General features: G+C 46.4%; 2 protein-coding genes across 9 annotated transcripts in view; both read right to left on the reverse strand.

The window, feature by feature from the left end:
• The window catches only part of madd (MAP-kinase activating death domain), a 176,714-nt gene extending 174,531 nt beyond the window's left edge, over positions 1-2,183 (reverse strand). The window contains exon 1 of one of the 2 annotated variants that reach the window (XM_059651946.1): positions 2,083-2,183. The gene's annotated coding sequence lies outside the window, so the exon portion shown is untranslated. The remainder of the gene's footprint in view (positions 1-2,082) is intronic. The other variant, XM_059651966.1, reaches the window with a different exon arrangement.
• Positions 2,184-4,229: 2,046 nt separating this feature from the next.
• Positions 4,230-22,254, reverse strand: part of nr1h3 (nuclear receptor subfamily 1, group H, member 3) — a 116,142-nt gene continuing 98,117 nt past the window's right edge. For all 7 annotated transcript variants that reach the window (XM_059651969.1, XM_059651968.1, XM_059651967.1 and 4 more), the window contains 5 exons: positions 17,796-17,975; positions 17,178-17,277; positions 16,211-16,324; positions 14,076-14,170; positions 4,230-12,626 (listed from right to left, as the gene is read on the reverse strand). In XM_059651969.1, coding sequence (XP_059507952.1) covers positions 12,480-12,626; positions 14,076-14,170; positions 16,211-16,324; positions 17,178-17,277; positions 17,796-17,975 — 636 coding nt within the window. In that variant the 3' untranslated portion in view covers positions 4,230-12,479. The remainder of the gene's footprint in view (positions 12,627-14,075; positions 14,171-16,210; positions 16,325-17,177; positions 17,278-17,795; positions 17,976-22,254) is intronic.

Raw genomic sequence — 22,254 nt, forward strand, 5'->3', positions numbered from 1 at the left:
ACCCCCACCCCCCCTTTCCCCCCCCCACCCCTACCCCCCTCTTTCCCCACCCCCACCCCCCTCTTTCCCCCCCCCCACCCCTACCCCCCTCTTCCCCCCCCCACCACCCCCACCCCCCTCTTTCCCCCCCCCCACCCCTACCCCCCTCTTTCCCCACCCCCACCCCCACCCCCCTCTTTCCCCCCCCCACCCCTACCCCCCTCTTTCCCCACCCCCACCCCCCTCTTTCCCCCCCCCCACCCCTACCCCCCTCTTTCCCCACCCCCACCCCCCTCTTTCCCCCCCCCACCCCCACCCCCCTCTTTCCCCACCCCCACCCCCCTCTTTCCCCCCCCCACCCCCACCCCCCTCCTTCCCCCCCCCACCCCCACCCCCCTCCTTCCCCCCCACCACCCCCACCCCCCTCCTTCCCCCCCACCACCCCCACCCCCCTCCTTCCCCCCCACCACCCCCACCCCCCTCTTTCCCCCCCCACCACCCCCACCCCCACCCCCCCCTTTCCCCCCCCACCCCCACCCCCCCTTCCCCCCCCCACCCCTACCCCCCTCTTTCCCCACCCCCACCCCCCTCTTTCCCCCCCCCCACCCCTACCCCCCTCTTCCCCCCCCCACCACCCCCACCCCCACCCCCCTCTTTCCCCCCCCCCACCCCTACCCCCCTCTTTCCCCACCCCCACCCCCCTCTTTCCCCCCCCCCACCCCCACCCCCCTCTTTCCCCACCCCCACCCCCCTCTTTCCCCCCCCCCACCCCCACCCCCCTCTTTCCCCACCCCCACCCCCCTCTTTCCCACCCCCACCCCCACCCCTACCCCCCTCTTTCCCCACCCCCACCCCCCTCTTTCCCCCCCCCCCACCCCCACCCCCCTCTTTCCCCACCCCCACCCCCCTCTTTCCCCCCCCCCACCCCCCTCTTTCCCCCCCCACCCCCACCCCCACCCCCCTCTTTCCCCCCCCACCCCCACCCCCACCCCCCTCTTTCCCCCCCACCCCCCTCTTCCCCCCCACCACCCCCACCCCCACCCCCCCCTTTCCCCCCCCACCACCCCCACCCCCCCTTTCCCCCCCCACCACCCCCACCCCCCCTTTCCCCCCCCACCACCCCCACCCCCCCCTTTCCCCCCCCCCCTTTCCCCCCCCACCACCCCCACCCCCCCTTTCCCCCCCCCCCACCCCCACCCCCCCCTTTCCCCCCCCACCACCCCCACCCCCCCTTTCCCCCCCCCACCCCCACCACCCCCACCCCCCCTTTCCCCCCCCCACCCCCACCACCCCCACCCCCCCTTTCCCCCCCCCCACCCCCACCCCCCCCTTTCCCCCCCCACCACCCCCACCCCCACCCCCCCCTTTCCCCCCCCCCACCCCCACCCCCCCCCTTTCCCCCCCCACCACCCCCACCCCCACCCCCCCCTTTCCCCCCCCACCACCCCCACCCCCACCCCCCCCCTTTCCCCCCCCACCACCCCCACCCCCACCCCCCCCTTTCCCCCCCCACCACCCCCACCCCCCCCTTTCCCCCCCCACCACCCCCACCCCCACCCCCCCCTTTCCCCCCCCACCCCCCCCTTTCCCCCCCCACCACCCCCACCCCCACCCCCCTCTTTCCCCACCCCTACCCCCCTCTTTCCCCACCCCTACCCCCCTCTTTCCCCCCCCCACCCCTACCCCCCTCTTTCCCCCCCCCACCCCTACCCCCCTCTTTCCCCCCCCACCCCTACCCCCCTCTTTCCCCCCCCACCACCCCCACCCCCACCCCCACCCCCCTCTTTCCCCACCCCTACCCCCCTCTTTCCCCCCCCCACCCCTACCCCCCTCTTTCCCCCCCCACCCCTACCCCCCTCTTTCCCACCCCTACCCCCCTCTTTCCCCCCCCTACCCCCCTCTTTCCCCCTCCCCACCTTTTACTCTCTCTCCCCTCCCCCTCTCCACCTTTTACTCTCTCCCCTCCCCACCTTTTACTCTCTCCCCTCCCCACCTTTTACTCTCTCTCCCCCACCCCACTTTTTTTTTCTTTCTTTCTTTCTCTCCCTCCCTCACCTCCCCTCTTCCCCTTCCCCTTCCGATCATGTCCTCCCCCTCACTTACGATCATGTCGTCCCACTCCGAACCTGTTTGCACAGCCGCAATGCAACTTCCGTACACACCCACATTGCGCATGCGCGCACACAGCTCCCTCCCAGCCCGTCCGATCATCAATGCGCATGCTCCATCTGCGTCGGCTCGTTGTAGTCCGTCACTATGGGGTAGCCACGACAGTCGTTGGGCAATGGGAAAGGGGAAAAGGGAAAGGAGAATTGGGGTTTAACACAGACCTGGGAGTGGGGATTGGACTATTGGGTTTAACTTAGACCAGGGAATTGGGATTGGGGATACAAACATAGTTGCTGGAAAAGCTCAGCAGGTCTGGCAGCATCTGTGGAGTAGAAAACAGAGTTAACATTTCAGGTCCAGTGACCCTTCTTCAGCACTCTGGTTTCTTTCCACATATGTGGCCTGACCTGCTGAGTTTTCCCAGCAATTTCTGTTTAACATTCTGCTTCTTTGGAGTTTTTTGGTTGATGTCTTGCAGGTGGTGGACAGGCTTTGGGAGTCAGGATGTGAATTAGTCATTGCAGGATTCCTAGTCTCTGATCTACACTTGCAGCTACTGTATTTCTATGTAAGTCCCCATACAAGGTTGGGGAACTAAGACTCTTTCAAATAGTCAGCACAGGCACATTGTGCTGAACAGTCACCTCCTGTAGTTCAATTTTCCATGAATCGAACAGGTTTGGAGGATTTGAGCTATAGGCAGAGGCTGAATTGACTGGAGCTATTTTCCTTGTATCATCGGAGGTTGACGGGTGACCTGGAGGTTTATAAAATCACGAGGGACATGGATAGAATAAATAGACAAGGTCTTTTACCCAGGATGGGGTGGCCAAAACTAGCGAGCATAGGTTTACGGTGGGAGGGAAGAGGTTTAAAGGGGGCAACTTTTTCACGTAGAGTGGTACGAGTATGGAATGAGCTGCTGGAGGAAGTGGTGGAGGCTAGTAGAATGACAACCTAATAGAGGGATTTATGTGAAATTTTTGTACTGTTAAAGATAGCCAGTGGAAAGGTACAGGCTTTGCGTCTGCAATGTGAACAGTTACAGTATCTGGAAGTGAACACTGAATCTCAGGGGATGGGAGCAATATTAAATGATTATGTTAGTTTTTACTGTGAAGGAAGAAATGGAGGCTAGAGATCTCAGGGAAATAAATACTGATGTTTCAAAAACCATTCACATTATAGAAGAGGAAGTGCTGAAGATCTTAGAAAATATAAAGCTGGATAAATTTCTGGTACCTAATGTAGTGTATCCCTGGACTTTGTGGGAAGTTTGGAAGGAAATTGTGGGGCCTCTTGCAGAAATATTTGTACCATCCATAAATACTGGTGAGGTGTAGAATGAATGCAGAGTAGCTAATGTAGTACCTCTCTTTAAAAATGGATGTAAGGAGAGACGTGGGAACTGTAGAGCTGTGGGTCTGACTTTGGTGGTGGGTAAATTGTTGAAAGTGATTCTGAAAGGTAGGATTTCTATGCATTTGGAGATGCAGAGACTGATTAAGTACAGTCAGCATGGTTTTGTGCACAGAGAAATTGTGTCTCACAAACTTGATTCAATTTATTAAGGAAGTAACCAAGAGGACTGACGAGGGCAGAGCAGTAAACATTGTTCACTTGGACTTCAGTAAAGTCTTTCTCAAGGTTCCACCTGGTAGACTAATTAGAAATTTAGGTCACATGGGATTCAGGGTGAGCTTGCCAGTTGAATACAAAATTGATTTAACTGCAGGAGACAAAGGGTGGAGGTGAAGAGTTGCTTTTCGGACTGGAAGTCTGTGACCAGAATGTTCCACAATGATCGGTGCTGAATATACTTTTATTTGTCATTTATATAAATGATTTAACGAGAATATAGAAAGCATGGTTAGTAAGTTTGCAAATGACACCAAGAAGGGTGATTACAGTGGTCGGTGAAGAAGGTTATCTAAAATTACAAAGACATTATGATCAATTGGGTCATTGGGCTGAAGAATGGCAAATGGAGTTTAATTTGGACAAATGTAAGGTATGGCATGTTGGGAAAATAAACAAAGGTAAGACTTATACAATTAAAAATAGCCATGATATGGAAGTGCCAGCATTGGACTGGGGTGGACAAGGTCAGAAATCACACTACACCAGGTTATAATCCAACAAGTTTATTTGAAAACATAAGCTTTCAGGGTATAGCCCCTTCATCAGGTGAAGCGAGAAAGAAGCACACAGAACACAGAATTTATAAGTAAAAGCTCAAAGGGTCACACAACCTATCAGGATGTATGAAACAAACCTAAGATGCAGTTAAAAATAGGCCTAGGGCAGTAAAATAAACAAAGGCAAGACTTAAACAATTAAAAGTAGGGCTTTGGGCATTGTTGTAGAAAGGGAGACTCACGGTTTCAGGTCCATAATTCTTTGAAGTTTGTAACACATATGCTTAAGATGGTTAAGAAAATGTTTATCTTACTTGCCTTCACTCTTCAGACCTTTGAGAATAGGAGTTGGGAAATTATGTTGAGGTTGTACAGGAGATTGGAGAGAACTGTTCTGGAGTACTACGTCAAGTTCTGGTTGCCCTGTTATAGAAAATATGTTATTAAGCTGGAGAGTGTTCACCAGGATATTGCCAGGAATGGAAGGTTTGAGTTATAAGGAGAGGCTGGATAGGTTGGGACTGTTCTCACTGGAGTGTAGGAGGTTGAAGGGTGACTTTAAAGATGAGGGGTATAGATAAAATGAATGGCAGGTGTCTTTTCCCAAGGATGGGGAATCTCAAGAACAGAAAGATTTAAAAAAGATATGAGGGGCTTTTTGATTTTACACACAGAAGTCGTTTGTGTGTGAAATGATTTTCCAGAGGAAGTGGTGGATGTGGGTAGTTACAACATTTAAAAGACATTTAGATAAGCACATGAATAACAAATGTTTGGAGGAAGATGGGCCAAGCGCACGCAGATAAGACTAATTTACTTTGGGATTATGATCAGCATGGATTAGTTGGACCAAAGGGTCTGTTTCCATGTTGCATGACTCTCTATGACATGGTTCAAATGGAATAGTAGACCTCACAGTTAATATATCGACATACAGCTGGGAATGACCCACATGCTGGCATTCATTTCTCGTACCCAGCTCCTGGGACTAGATGCATCTTCAAAGCTTGGGTGGGTAAATGTTGGGGTGCCCATTCAGGATCCTTATGAAATATTTTTAATGTGACATAATGTAGGCAGGATATGCCACTCAGAATGCTGAATCCTCACATCTGAATGCAAGGTCAGTATTACTGCTGAGGGTCCCTCTGTAGTGCATGGAAATGCCTGGGCATGAAGCCCTCAACTCTCCCAATCCCACACACTGCTTGATAGCTGCCTTCTCAATGTATCTGCCAGTCTTCCCATATGGCAGTGAGCAATTGCTCAGTCTCTGGTAAAAATCTGAGTGTGGTAAAATGGCTGTTTTTCTTTTCAGTAAAAATTGTGGCCACAGGCTGAGAAATGTTTGAATTGATTGGGTGTTTTCAATATAAACAGAAACATGGGATGGAATTGAATCAATGCATTATGGTTTCCACGTCTTATTTGGAAGGTAGCAGAGTTCTACTGTGGATGGTCAAATGCCATCTTGCATCAGTTGATCAATTAACGCAAGTGATATAGGGAACCCTCATGATCAATGTCAAGTGCAGTCAGCCCCTTGTCCATCATGCACAGCTCCTGCTGGCACCATGTGATAAAGCAGCCAGCCATGTCCTCCATATAAAAGCCTGTTTCAATTGTCCAAGGAGTCTGAGGGAGGTGCTCCTTCTAACATGTGAAATGGCCAAGAAGCCAAGGGATCCAGCAGCAAAATTGAATCCAGCATCTCAAAAGGATGAATCACTTTTCCTGAATCAAACTGGGGAGCTTGAATGAAATTAATGCAAACAGTGGCTGAAAGTGAGTGTGGACAGTGGGGTCACTCTGTGAGTTAACTCAGTGTATCCCTAGTTGATCATTCATAATCATTCTCCTCTAAGTTTAATGTACCACACATGTGAACACAGACACAGGGGTGCAGATGTGAGACCTTGCCCATCCATCATTGGAAGTGGACCAAGGTCCACACTGAGGGCATTACAGCAGCATTTCATACAGTTTAACCCAACTGTCCACTTAATGCTTGCAGAAGAAAAAGTCTTACAACAGGCCAGTGTGCGCTCTGAGTCGGGCGACCCTGCAATCCCTTGCCTGGACAACAAGCTGATTACTCCATCTCAGAATGTTGCAATTAACTTGGGAGAAAACTGCACTAAGGTTTGGTCATTTATTATGATCTAAGACTAGAGTTTAATCATATTGAGGCTTCCTCTCCATGAACAATGGCAGTTGACATGGTAAAAGATCCATATGTATTCCATTATTAGAGGGCATGTGCCACTTCATTCCTTGGAAGCCATGCAGACACACACATGGTTGGACACTTACCGGCTCTGGATGACTACCTGGTCAGTAGTTCACTGATGAACAAACAGAGATGACAAGTCTGTGACAGCTGAGATCACTGACAATGCTGCGACAATTACCTTAGGGTCATGAAGGTCACATTCAGATTCCTGGAATTGCAGAGACAAACAGAGAGAATGTGGCAGAGCTGCCGAAGGCATAGAGTAAGCATGTGGGCAGTTAAGGTATCCATCGAAGTTCTGACCTTCGCCATGTCTCAGATGAATCAGCACATCTCTCCTCCAATTGACCACCATAGAGAGGCAGGCTTGGACACCAAACAGTGAAGGCCTGGCTTTGAACAAACATTAATAATTCTGCTGGCGCCAAGCCCATACTGTGACAGTTGGCAGAGGAAAAATGGATTATGCTCTTTAGACAACCTTTAAAGAACATCTCCAACTTTGGAAAATGGGGAGGTGCCACTACAGACTTACAGGTTAAAAGAGCATCCAGCAACACAAGGGAACCAGTTAGCAAAAGATGCATTGGGAAACAGATACCAGTCAAAGGCACAGTAAGACACACACCTGGTCAGAGACACTGTAAAATACCTACCAGTCAGAAACACTGTAAAATACATAGCAGTCAGAGTTGCTGTAAACTACATACCTGTCAGATACAGAGACACTGTAAAACATATACCTGTGAGAGACACTGTAAAACAATACTAGTAAGAGTCAGTGACACTGTCAAACAGGTACCAGTCAAAGACACTGTAAAAGATTAAAGGCACTGGATATGGGCCTGATAACATTCTGGCAAGAGTACTGAAGACTTGTGCTCCGGAACTCACTGCACCCATAGCCAAGCTGTTGCAGTCCAGAAGCAACACTGGCATCGACTGAACGATGTAGAAAATTATGCAGGTATGTCCTGTACACAAAAAGCAGGAGAAATCTAACCCAGCCAATCACCACCCACCAGTCCACTCTTGAAGTGATTTAAGGGGTCATTAACAGAAACAGAGACTTGTAAAACAGATACCATACGTACCGTAAAACAGACACCAATCAGAGACACTGTCAAATACATAACAGTCAAGTGAAGCAGTATCATAGTGGTAGTATCACTAGACTATTAATCCAAAAACACAGTTGATATCATGAGGATAACAAGGTGTAGGGCTGCATGAACACAGCAGGCTAGGCAGCATCACAGGAGCAAGAAAACTGATGTTTCATGTGTGGACCCTTCTTCAGATTTCTGAAGAAGTGTCAGCTTTCCTGCTCCTCTGATGCTGCCTGGCCTGCTGTGTTCATCTAGCTCTACACCTTGTTATTTCAGAATTTCCAGCATCAGCAGTTCCTACTATCTCTGATATGATGGGGACCTGCATGCGAATGTTGGAATTTGAATTCAGTTAATACCTGGAATTAAGGGTCCGAGGTTAATCGTGAAACGACTTCTGAGTGACAGAAAAATAAATCTGGTTTACTGATCCCTTGCAGTGAAGGAAATCTGCCATCCTCACCTGGACTGGTCTACATGTGGTTTTCTCTCAATTTTCCTCTGAAATAGCCTAGCAAGTCACACAGTTGTATCAATCATGATAACATTTCAACAAAGAAATTGAACTGGGCCACCCTGCATCAATGTTCGGGCAGAAACAGCCCTATTGACCCTAGAAAGTACTCCTTACTAACATCTAGGAGCTAATGCCATAACTGGGAGAGCTGTCTCACAGACTAGTCAAGGAACAGTCTGACATAGTCATATTCACGGAATCATAACTTAGAGACAAGTTAATCACCATCCCTGTCTCACTGGCAAGACAGACCCAGCAGAGGTGACAGCACAGTGGTATATAGCCAGAAAGGAGTTGCTCTGGCAGTTTTCAACATTGACTCTGGGCCCCATGAAGTCTGATGACAACAGTTAAACATGGACAGAGAAACCTTTCGCTGAGGAATCAGTATTCCTTCATATTGAAAAACACTTGAAGGACGCACTGAGGGTGGCAAGGCCACGGAATGTACACCACCAGGATGTTTGGCCGCATCACTAATTGATCAAGCTAGTTGGGTCCTAAAGGACTGAGTCTGCAACAGATGGTGAGGGAATTGACAAGACAGAAAAATATACATGAACTCATCCTCACCAATCTGCCTGCTGTAGCTGCATCTATCCATGATACTATCAATAAGAGTGACCACTGCACAGTCCTTGTGGAGACAAAGTCTCATCTCCACATTGAGAATATCCTTCATTGTGTTGTGAAGCATTATCACCGTGTTAAGTAAGACAGCTTTAGCAACTCAAGACTGGACATCCATGAGGTGCTGTGGGCCAATAACAGCAGCAGAATTATACTCCAGCACAATCTGTAACCTCACGGTCCAGCATATCCTCCACTCAACTGTTACCATCAAGCCAGGTGATTAACCCTGGCTCAATGAAGAGTGCAAGAGGGCATGAAGTGAACAGCACCAGGCATACTCAGAAATGAGGTGTCAACCCAGTAAAGCTATCAAACAGGACTACTTGCATCCCAAATAGCATAAGCAGCAAGTGATAGACAGAGCTAAGTGATCCCACAACCAACTGATCAGATCTAGGTTCTGTAGTCCTACCACGTCCAGTCACGGAGGAGAAGATGCCACAAATATCCAAATCCTCAATGAAGAAACAGCCCAGGACATCACTTCACGTAAATCAAATTGGCTGGACTAATATCTGTGATGCTGGGAAGCACTGCAGGAAGCTAAGTTAGATCATCCACTTGGCATTTCTGGCTGAAGATTGCTATGAATGCTTCATGTGATATCAAGAAACATTTGGAGGCACTGGATACTGCAAAGGCCATGGCCCTGACAGCACTCCAGCAATGGTACAGAAGACTTGTGCTCCACAACTTGCCACTTCCTTAGCCAAGCTCTTCCAGTACAGTTACAGCATTGGTATCTACATAGCAATGTGGAAAACAGCCTATGTGTGTCCTGTGCATAAAAAAGCAGGACAAATCCCACTCGATCAACTTACAGCCTCATCAGTCTACTCTCCATCATGAGAAAAGAGATCAAAGGTGTCATCAACAGTGCTATCAAGTAGCACTTGCTCAGCAATAATTGCTCAGTGATGCCCAGTTTGGGTTCTACTTCCTCTGCTCCTGACCTCATTACAGCCTTGGTTCAAACATGGAAATGAGAGCTGAATTTCAGAGGTGGGGTGAGAGTGACAGCCCTTGACATCAAGGCTGCATTCGACCAAGTTTGGCATCAAGGAGCCCTAGCAGAACTGGAATCAATGGCTATTGGGTGCAAACTCTCCACTTGTCAGGGTCATGCATGACACATAGGAAAATGGTTGTTTTTGTTGGAGGTCAATCATTTCAACCCTAGGACATGTCTGCATGTGTTTGTCGGGGTAGTCTCCTAGGCTCAACCATCTTCAGTTGCTTCAACAATGAAGTTCCCTCAATCAGAAGGTCAGAAGTGGGGATATTTGTCAATGGTTGCACAATGTTCAGCTCTATTTGTGACTCCTCAGATACTGAAAGAGTCCATGTCCAAATGCAACAAGATCTGGGCAATATCCAGGCTTGTGCTGACAAGTGGCATGTGACATTTAAGCCACACAAATGCCAAGCTATGGCCATCAGCAATAAGAGACAATCTAACCACCACCCCTTGGCATTCAATGGTGTTACAATCAATGAATAGCCCAATATAAACACCCTGGGGATTGCCATTGGTCAGAAACGCAACTGGACTTACCACATAAACACAGTAGTGACAAGAGCAGGTCAGAGGTTAGGAGTACTGCAGGCAAGTAATTGACCTCCTGTCTCCCCAAAGTCTGTCCAGCATCTACAAGGCACAAGTCAGAAGTGCGATGGCATACTCCCCCTTTGCCTTGATGGGTGCATTTCCAGCAACATTCAAGAAGCTTTACACCATCCAGGACAAGGCAGCAATCTTAATTGGCATTACATCCACAAGCATCCACATTCACCATCAATGCTCAATAGCAGCAGTGTGCACCATCTACAAGATGCACTGCAGAAATTTACCAAAGATCCTCAGACAGCACCTTCCAAACCCACGACCACTTCCATCTAGAAGGACAAGGGCAGCAGATATCTGGGAACATCACCTCCTGCAAGTTTCCCTGCAAGCCGCTCACAATCCTGACTTTAAATATATGTCATTCCTTCACTGTTGCTCGTTCAAAATCTTGGAATTCCTTTGCTGATGGCATTGTGGGTCAGTCAACAGCAGGTGGATTGCAGTGGTTTTAGAAGGCAGCTCACCACCACCACCTTCTCAAGAGGGCAGCACAGCGGCTCACAGCACCGGGGATGCGGGTCTGATTTCACCCTCAGGTGATTGTGTGGAGTTTGCACATTATTCTTGTGTCTGTGTGGGTTTCCTCCATGTGCTCCTGTTTCCTCCCAGACGAGGTGGATTGGGCATGCTAAATTGCCAATAGTTATCAGGGATGTGTAGATTAGGTGAGTTGTAGAGGGATGGGTCTGGATGGGATGCTCTGAGGGTCAGTATGGACTTGTTGGGCCAAAGGACCTGTTTCCGCACTGTAGGGATTCTATAAACTAGGGATGGGACAATAAATGCTAGACAGCCAGCAGCATGCAAACCCTACAAAAATGACATTTTTTCAAAAAATCCAGGATGAAGCAACCCACTTACAGAGTAATAGACCATGGAAACAAGCCCATTTGCACAAGTCATCCATGCTGAACAGAGTTCGTAACTAGTCCCATTTTGGCTGTGTTTGCGCCATATCCTGGCTTGGAAATATATCGCTGCTTCTTCATTGTCACAGTGTCAAAGTCCTGAACTTCCTTGAGGACTTTGCAGACCATGTGGTGTACCTAGACTCACAACAGTTCAAAAAGGCAGCTCACCAACACCCTCCAAAGGCGACTGGGGGCAGTCAATAAATACTGGCCCGGCCAGCAATGCCCACGTCGCATGAGCCAACGGAGAGTCAGAGACAGAGACATTGTAAAGCAGATACCAATCAGACTGTAAAACAGGTCCAGCAAAAGACAAACTCTGCACAACAGAGACCAGCTAGAGACAGAGACGCTGTAAAACACATACCAGTCAGAAACAGGGACACTGTGAAACATATCAATCAAAAGCCAGAAACAGTATAAAATGGTACCAGGCAGAGACACTGTAGTGGGCAGCTGATTTGCAGTGCACAGTGATGCCAACAACATGGTTTCAATTCCCCCACCAGCTAAAGTTTCTATGAGAGACTCTCCATCTCAACCTTGGCCTGCAACATGGTGACCCGCAGGTTAAACCATCACCAGTCATTTCTTTATCTAATGAGACAACAGCCCTACGGTCCGGTTGGGCTATGAAAACTTTTAAACAGGTTTCAGTCGAAGACACTGTAAAACAGATAACCAGTCTGGGTGAGCTTTCAGGTTGGTTTTAGTGCATTATGATAAATCAATGGCATCATATAAAGCTGCATGGTGGCATTCTGACCTTGGTTAGTGGGCAGTATATCTCTTGGTAACACCGGCCCGCGCTCTAGTCTCTGTTCCCTCACTGTCCTGCTGCTGCTCACTAACAAACAAAATATTGTTCCCTGAGCCTGGCTTTCGGTGGCTGTTTGACAGGAACGTGGAGAGCTGGTTCCCCTATTCCTGTCACAAATTCCAGCCAGTCACTTTCTTCAAAGTGTCTTAAAAACTGTAGTGAACATGGACAGAGATAGTCAGCTACCATATAGTTAACAGTTAAAACAAGAAAGCAATCGTAAAATGGGATCCTTCCAGATGCAACACAGGAAATCCCCTTAGAATGTCTCTAAATATGGGGTATTGTTTGATAATTACGGTTGAAAGAATATAGCGAGCTTCCTTGTCTGTTCTCGTTCCCACCAGTAAAGTTTTTCCCAATTTGTTTTCGTGAGCTGGATTTCACATGGAAAACTCCGGGCTCATTCATGCATGTCCCAGATTTCTGAAAGGAGGGGCGGCAATTTTTTATCCTGAAGTCGTAAAGCAAAAACTTGTTCGGAATGGACATTGCTCAGAGTCCGCAGGGAAACGAGCTTCATCAGCATGCGAGGGAACATCAGCTGATCCTATACAGAGAGATGGAAGGAAGAGGATAGGTTAGTTAACCATTTGATTTGATTTGAACTCACTGAACAAAAGCCACCTCATATTTGGGCAGGCTTTATCTGAAAGGTATGGAGATCAGTATGAAATAAAAAAGGAAAACATTGAAAATACCCAGGGGGCCAGGGAGCATCTGTGTAGAGAGAGAAATAGAGTCAACATTCCAGGTTGTGACCTTTGAATCATTCCAACAGGTCACAGGGCTGGAACGTGAACTCGTTCAACAATTGCCAGACCTCCTGAGAATTTCTACAATTTTCAGTTTGCTTTCACATTTCCAGACTCCACAGCATTTAGAGTTTTGTTGTGTTTTTGAAACACTGTAGCACTTGCTGCACCAGGGACCAAGCAAAAGTTATCGTGCCCCAAGTAAATTTTAACAGGACCTTGATGCCAACCTGATGCAGTTTGGGGAGAAATAGCAAAGTAGAAACAAACCAGGGCACATGCAGTGGAGATTTGGGATTTGTGACAGGGTTAGCAGGGAGGGTAAGGACCTTGTACGGAAACTTCAGTAGTCCCTTTGGGAACTGGAGGACTGTGGGTAAGGCACTTTCAACTTTACAATACATCTGTAACAGCACTGATCAGATCTAAGTGATTAACGGCAAATTTTTCAGACCTTATAAAGATGATCTGTTTCAACTGTGTAGAATGTAAGAAATAGTGGAGTAAGTTATGGAATTAGGAGATCAAACTCACAAACATTAGAAGTATTGTCAGATATAAGGGTGGGGCAAGTAAATAAGTGTAGAAATTGGATTTTCAGCAATGTGAACGTCAGTTAAGAGCTTAACCAAAGCGATGAACAAGAAATGAACAAAAACAAAGTTGCTGGAAAAGCTCAGCAGGTCTGGCAGCATCTGTGGAGGAGAAAACAGAGTTAACTTTTTTATTTGAACAAGAAATGAAGACTGGGAGTCCTCAAAAGGGACATATTAAAATCTGGTCTACAAAATCACCATTATTGCTTATTTGTACGTGTTCATCAACAACAGGAATGAAGATAAAGGCACCCCAGGGTAAGTGGCACTTTATAAAACTTCAATCAAAATTTAAATAGTTAAGAAAAACTTTTTAAAAATAGGAATGCTGTAAATCACAAAACAAAAACAGAAATTGATGGAAAAGCTCAGCAGGTATGGCAGCACCTGTGGACAGAAATCAGAGTTAATGTTTCAGGTCAAGGACCCTTCCTCAGACCTGAAGAAATTCCAGTGATGTCTGTTTTTATTTAAATGGCGAGTGTTAGCCTTCACCATGCCCAAGTTCATGTGCACATTGAGAAATGCAGGGTTAGGGGTTCTCTCAGCAATTATTAGAAGCAAATTGCTTCTTTTAATGAATGCTGAAGAGACAATGAAATGGACAGGGGAAAGCTTAAGCCAGTGGCCAGATCACACATTACTCACAGTTGGTCTCTTGATGCGGGTGTAGGAATGAAGAGCCTCAACGTAAGGCTGTTGCAGCCTTTCCACCAGCTCATGGTCTTCAACATTTGGACGGTCTGGAAGAAACAATTCAATATCAGTTAGGTGACCTCAGAACATTAACTTGCCAATTATATTAGCAAAATGGATACCCAGCACCAACACTTGAGATTGTAGCAGAGTAGGTAAGGTGAGACATTGCCAAATACATCTATTTATGATGTACCTGCAGCGTAAAGGATTTTGAACCTAAACCCCTCAGTACTTCATCTCTCCAACCTCCACCTCCAAAAACAACAAGCGCAGCAGATACATGAGGACACCACCACCTGCAAGTTTCCCATCCTGACATGGAAACATAATGCTATTCCTTCAGTGTCACTGGATCAAAGTCCTGGAGCTCCCACCCTAACAGCGTTGTGGGTCAACCTACGCACCAAGGACTGCAAAGGTCAAGAAGGCAGTTCAACACCACATTCTCAAGAGCATTTAGGGTTTGGCAATAAATGCTGGCTAAGTCAGAGATTATCACATCCCATGCGCAAATGAAAGAAACAAAACCAGCTAATAGAAGACACTAAGGTTTCCTATTGCCAAGATTAGAAAGGACACAAGCAGAGTATTCTAACAAAGAATTACCTCCTCCTTTAAATTCTGAATGAAATCTGACCATGTGTTGATATTGAGTCAAAATATTTGATTTTGAGCCCAAAAAACTGCAGATGCTGCAATCCAAGGTAGACAAACAGGAGGCTGGAAGAACACAGCAAACCAGGCAGCATCTGAAGGAAAGGAAGTGTCAACGTTTTGGGCTACCCTTCTTCAGGACTGGATGTGGGGTGTAGGGGGAGCTACAGCTAAAGGTGGTGGGGTAGCAGAATGGTGGTGATAGGTGGACGCTGGTGGTAGGTACAACTGGTTGGTCGATGGGAGGGTGAATCTGGTTGGTGGCTGGAAGGGAAGGTCGTAAGTTGAAATGGAAGGGAGGAGGTGGGGCTGGAAAGGGAGCTGGGAAATGAGTGGGAAGGTGGGACGGCCAGCCTAACCTCCTGGTCACCATCCATTTCAACTCTTCATTCCCCTCTGACACATCTGTCCTCCAGTGTTGCAGCGAATTGGAATACAGATTTAAAGAACAACACCTTATCTTAAGCCTGAGCACCCTACAGCGTGGAGGACTCAACACTGAGTTCTCCAATTTGAAATAACTGTATCACCTATCTCCCAGCTCCCCTTCCAGCTGCATTTCCTCCCTTTCATTCCACCTTTTGACCCTCCCTTCCAGCCACCAACCGGGCTCATCCCTCCCATTGACCAATCAGGTTGTTGACTTCTCCTTTCCTCTAGATGCTGCCTGGCTTGCTTTGTTCTTCTAGCCTCCTGTTTGTCTACCCTACATATTTGATTTCCTTTGTTGTTGATTGAACTTTAAAGTTAGAAAATGCATGTGTGACAACCTTACTTGAGTTTTCACTATTGAAGCCTCTGATAGCAGTCCGAATATACAATCATGGCCATTCAGCCCCTCAAGCCTGCGCCGCCATTCAATAAGATCATGTACATTTGCGGACACAGTCTTCGGGGCATTTTCACTGACAACCCTGGAGTAAAAGTAACATCGCAAACCATTCTGAATGCTTAGAAATGCAAATGACTTTTATTTTGTTCAATTTTATTGAAGAAAATACACTTGAGGTGTTGACTCATGCCTGGTGTTTTGACAAGGAGTTAGTGTAAGATTGTACTGTCTGCATTTTTAGATCTTAATGACATCTTCCAGATGAATATAATCTGCCATATTATTTCATGGTTTTGTTTACCTGTCACTTTCCACAGATTGTAGCTTACATCACAGTCTGTTGATGTTCATTCAATACTATTAGCAAGTGTCAGTGACCTTCAGAGAACATGCAGTGCTGAACATGGAGAAATCCAAGCTTCAATGTCCAAACAGTAAGACACATCTGCTTATTGTTGTTGAAGGGCATTGACTAATCATGTAGAACTCAGTGGGAGAGATGAGTTCATTTTAAAGTTGTAGTGACATTAAACAGCAATGTAGACAGCAATCAATGTGATGAGATTCTTTAATAGATCAAGTGGTCAAGACACTGTACCTGCTGAGAAGAGACTGATAGCGATGAGGAGAGCGTATTCCGCATCATCCAAGTGGAGATCATTCATGCCTTTTGAAAACTCAAAGATAGGATTGATAAACTCAAGCTGTAGTCCTGAGACAAAGAAGATATGAAGTCACAAGATGTTTCAGGAAGGGATCCCAGTGCACTGTAAATCTGATCATCACATTAGGATCATAATGAGATCGCAGTCCACATTGTATCCAAACAGCACTCATGGATCAGAATGGAATCCCAGTTCTCTGTAATTCTGATAATCACACTGGGATCCGAATGGGATCTCAGTCCACTGTATATCCAATCATAATAAAGGTATCCAGAATGGGATCCCAGTCCACTCTATATCCTGTCTTCATACAGGGTTCAGAATGAGATCCCAGCTTGCTCAACATTCAACAATCATGCAGGGATCAGAATGGAATCCCAGTCCACTGTATATGAAACTATTATATAGAGGAGTTTGATCACAGTGTAATTGCTGGTTGAACAGCCCTCATCTTCTGTTACCCATAGAGTCTGGGCCAGCTCCAATATATTCAGTGAACTGAGCACTAGGTCAAATTGTCAAGGAGGGGATTGCTGAAAAGCTTCTTAGCTCATGACAGCCCTCATTAATATCATCATGTTAATGGTAAGCTTTGGAACCTCTTGCCAGACTTCAAATGATGTGCCAATTTCTTTAACCAAGAGACTCAGAGCACACAGAAATTAACTGTTTGATTAGTCTTGCTCTCTGCTTTGCTCAACATGACACTGTTTGTAAAATTTGTACAAGTGACCTTTGCAAGTCACGATTGAATCTGTCATCGCTGCATTTCCAAGCAGTGTGTAACAGACAATCACTTTCTGACATTACATTGGAAATTTCTGCACTCAATAAGGCCCCTACAATGTACAATATTGTGTCAGCACAACCAGTGAAAATCATCAGACAAATGTCACCCACCTGCTCTGGCAAAGTCCTCTTTGTTGTAACTGAAATCTTTCAGAAAGGTGATGCCCTGGATCTCTGGATCATACCTGCGTGATGTTTCCAACAGCATGATCTTAATAAGAACAGAAAAAAAGAAATCATAAAACAAGGTCAGACTCATATATGACAAAATGGCAAAACAACCTGAAAATGTGTTCACAATAATGAAAATCTCTTAAACATAGGGGAGTATGGTATAATTCAGTGATAATCCAGTGTTAAACACAGGCACAGCGTGATGTAATTTGGTTGTAATCTCAGTGTTAAACATAGAACAATGCCCCAGAATTCAGTGAGAATCTGGGTGTCAAACATGGGACATTATGTCTGGATTCAGTGAGCATACCACATCTCAATATTCAACGATAATCCCAGAATTAAACACAGGACAGTGTGATATGGTTCAGTGGTAATCTCAGTGTTAAACACAGGACAGCGTAATATAATTCAAGTGATAATCTAGTGTTAAATAATCTCATTATTAAACACAGGACCCTTTGCTGAATCCTACACTGATGAGAACCTTTACTGGCAAGGTATGAATATGTTCAAGCAGGAGCTGCTGTAAACCCAGCGGAACTGGAAGCTCACCTCAATGGTAGAAGTCTTCAGCAGAGCAATCTGATCTTCACGGGTGAGGTCCAGGAACCCTGGCAGTTGTTTTGCAAAGTCAACTATTTCCTGAACAGAGATGATTGCCAGTTCAGTGAAGTGTGCAAATCTCTGCTGCCTCATCTCTCGATTATGCATATCAACACTCTGCGGCCATGGCTGTGGGACAAAGGATGTAAGAAGATGTTGAATAGTTCAGAAAGCCAAATAAATAAAACAATGAACCTGCTGAAAGGATACAGCCTTAGATATGTTCCAGAATAGGAAAATTAAAAATCAAATGCAAAACTGAATGCTCAACTTAATGGGGGCTACTTGTCAATGGGTTGAAATGGGATCTGGGCCAGCAGGACTAGAATCTAAGATTGACAGGTAAAACAGTAAGTAAGAAATGGGAGGTTCACAAGGAAAAGGTGATCAGAAAGGACAGGAATCCACTCCACCGAAGTCCTTTAGTGACATACACACATTGCCCATTTGTCCTTAATTTAACTGTCTTCTTTCCCTGGTTATCATTTTTCTCTTGATACACTTATAAAATATCTTGTGATTCTCCATAACCTTGCCTCCAGTGTTTTCTCTCACCACCCCGCTCCCAACTCTTTGCTTTCCAGATTGCTTTCTTGAATTGCCCCTGCATTTCTTATACGCCTCTGGGGCCACCATTGTTTTTCTCCCTTTGTATCTAGTATACGCCTCTCTTTTCCATTTAATTCAGTGCTGAATATTCTGAGTTATCCAGGATTACCTGGGCTTATAGGTCCTACTTTCATCCTAAAGGGAAAGTATTGGGCCTGTACCACAACCCCCCACCCACTCCCAGTACGTTTTCGAATATATCCCACTGTCCTGCTGTAGGTGTACCTTCAGGTAGCTGTTCCCAGTCTATTTCAGCCAGATCCTACCTTATTTTAATAAAATCTGCCTAACCCGGATCCGAGACCCTTAGACCAGCTTTCTCCTTGTCCAAAACAAACTTAAACATATAGTATTGGGGTTGCTATTACTAAAATGTTCTTCCACTGCTGGATTGAATGTCTGTCTAACTTCATTTTTCAGAATTAGGTCCGGCATTGCACCCTGTCTTATAGGACCACCCAAGTGTTGACATGAAAAGATCTCCGTACAGATCATAAATCTGTACATCAGGAGAACAGGCTGTTTGGCCTTCCGTATCTACACTGACTACGATGCCATTCTAAACTAATCCCACCTACCTGCATAGTATCAGTATTTGTTCTCTGTTTCTCCACATGTCAATCTAAATGCCTCTTAAAAGTTGCTATTCTGTAAGTTTCTACCACCTCCCGTGGTCGCGCCTTCCAGGCACTTAACCCGCACTGTGTAAAATAATTTACCTCACACATCCCCTTTAAACGTTCCCCCTCTCACCTTAAACCGATGCCCACTAGTATTTGATATTTCTGTGCTGGGAAAAAGACTCCGAATATCCACCCTATCTGTACCTCTCATAAGTTTACATGCTTCTATCAGGTCGCCCCTCAGCCTCCGATGCTCTAGTGAAAGTTTGGCCAAACTCTCCTTATTGCTAATACACTCCAATCCAGAAAACATTCTGGTAAACCTCTCCAAAACCCTTGTGTCCATCTTATAGCCTCACTAAAATGTTGTAGAGTTGCAGCATGACTTGCCCCATGCTTTGCCACTTTCAGGGAACTGTGGATTTGCATCCATCGTTTTGGTTTGGGGTTAGGCAGATTTTATTAAAATAAGGCAGGATCTGACTGAAATAGATTGGGAACAGCTACTTGAAGGTATATCTACAAAGGTTACCCTACATACCAACGCTCCTAAGGGACCTGCCATTTCCTGTATACTTCCTCTTGCATGTGACCTCCCAAAATGCACTACCTCATACATGTCCAGATTAAAGTATCTGCCATTTTTGCGGCCAACTTTCCAACTGACCTAGATCCTGCTGTATCCTTTGATAATCTTCCTCATTATCCACAACTCCACCAACTTTTGTGTCATCTGAAAACTTACCAATCAGATCTTATTTCCATTTTCATCCAAATCATTTATATCTATTACAAACTACAGAGGTCCCAGCACTTATCCTTGCAGAAAGCAGCTGGTCACAGACCTCTAGTCAGAAAAAACACATTGCCACAACTGTCCTCTGTCTTCTATGACCAAGACAATTTTTTGTCCAAATAATCAACTCACTGTGGATCCCGAATGACTTCATCTTCTGGACCAGCCTCCCGTGTCAAAACATTAGTAATGTCCATGCAGATAAACATCCACTGCCCTACCCTCATCAATCATCTTTGTCACTTCCTCAAAAAACTCAATGAAATTTGTGAGACAAGACCTCTCCCACACAAAGCCATGTTAACTATCCTTAATAATCCACTCTTTTCCAAATGTGAATGTACATTTCAAGAAATCTGTCCTTGCTCTAATGGTTATACTGTGATTATCACTACTAATATGGGAGTTGTTGAAATCCCCTAATACATTTACATTGTTAATTTTACATGCCTTAGTGAATTGATTATAAATCTGCTCCTTAATGGCATTCTGACTGTTTGGGAAAATGGAATATTGTCCTTCTTTGCTAGAGATTGGAGGTTATAAACAGGGAGGTTATGTTGCAGCAGTATAGGGTGCTGGTGAGGCCACACCTAGAGTAATGCATGCAGTTTCGTCTTCTTACTTGAGTAAGGGTGTATTGGCTTTGGAGGGGGTGCAGAGGAGGTTCACTAGTTTGATTTTGGAGTTGAGAGTGCTGGCTAATAAGGAGAGATTGACTAGATTGGGACAATACTCATTGGAATTTAGAAGAATGGAGGGGTGTCTTATAGAAACATGAATTATGAAGAGAATAGATAAGATAGAAGCAGGGAGGTTGTTTCCACAGATGGGTGAATCTTGAACTGCGTGTGGGGGGGTGGGGGGGCATAGCCTCAAAATTAAGGGGAGCTGATTTAGGACTGAATTGAGGAGGAACTTCTTCTCCCAAAGGGTTGTGAATCTGTGGAATTCCCTGCCCAGTAAAGCAGTTGAGGCTTCTTCCTTGACTCCTTGACTGTTTTTAAGGCAAAGATAGGTCTTGAACAGTAAAGGACTTCAGGGTTATGATGAGTGGGTGGGTAAGTGGATCTGAACCCATGAAAAGATCAGCCAGGATCTATTGAATGGCAGTGCAGCTCAAAGGACTGAGTGGCCTACTCTTGTTCCTTGTTTGTGTATTAGTAACATGTTTATTGACACCCAGTTTGTGTTCTGCCAGCTCCTGACCTCATTACAGGCTTGGTTCAAACATGGACCAAACTCAGATGATGAGATTGAGTGCCTTTGACGAACTGTCCTTGAAGAGACGGGTAAGAGGTGAGACAGAAGTAGACAGATTAGTGAGCAGCAGCAGTGAGATTAAAGGGACCCACAAGCAGTGGGGAGTTCCCAGAAACATACAGGCCAGTGGTGGACTGTGAGGGACTTGAGAGCAGTAGCAGCAGTGAGGTTTAAAGGAGCAGCAAGTGTGGAAAGATGCCAGAACCAGACAGTCTGATAGCTATATGGGACTCAGGTAATGAGGCAGTGATGTTAGAGGTAAAGCATAAATAAATATCCACATTCTAATTGGTTAATGTATACCTGAGGTGCTCAGGTCCGTACTTTAAACATCCCGCACTATGTGAGACATCGTAGCACTCTGAATGACCAGTGTGCAGGAGGTGCCTCCAGCTGAAGCAACATGAGCTCCAGGTTTTGGAAATTAAGTGCCAGCTGCGGGGACGTGACAGTGTATTAATGAGACTGAGAAATGTTTAGACAGCACATGGTCAACCCACAGGTTAAGGATGGTCAGGCGGAGGGGGATTGGGTCAGAGATAATGGGAACTGCAGATGCTGGAGCATCCAAGATAATAAAGTGTGAAGCTGGATGAACACAGCAGGCCAAGCAGCATCTCAGGAGCACAAAAGCTGACATTTCGGGCCGAGACCCTTCATCAGAGAGGGGGATGGGGTGAGGGTTCTGGAATAAATAGGGAGAGAGGGGGAGGCGGACCGAAGATGGAGAGAAAAGAAAATAGGTGGAGAGGAGAGTATAGGTGGGGAGGTAGGAAGGGCATAGGTCAGTCCAGGGAAGACGGACAGGTCAAGGAGGTGGGATAAGGTTAGTAGGTAGGAAATGGAGGTGCGGCTTGGGGTGGGAGAAGGGATGGGTGAGAGGAAGAACAGGTTAGGGAGGCAGAGACAGGCTGGGCTGGTTTTGGGATGCAGTGGGGGGAGGGGACAAACTGGGCTGGTTTTGGGATGCGGTGGGGGACGGGGAGATTTTGAAGCTGGTGAAGTCCACATTGATACCATTGGGCTGCAGGGTTCCCAAGCGGAATATGAGTTGCTGTTCCTGCAACCTTCGGGTGGCATCATTGTGTCACTGCAGGAGGCCCATGATGGACATGTC

Source organism: Stegostoma tigrinum, chromosome 17 (assembly GCF_030684315.1).
Source record: "Stegostoma tigrinum isolate sSteTig4 chromosome 17, sSteTig4.hap1, whole genome shotgun sequence".
NCBI lineage: Eukaryota > Metazoa > Chordata > Chondrichthyes > Orectolobiformes > Stegostomatidae > Stegostoma > Stegostoma tigrinum.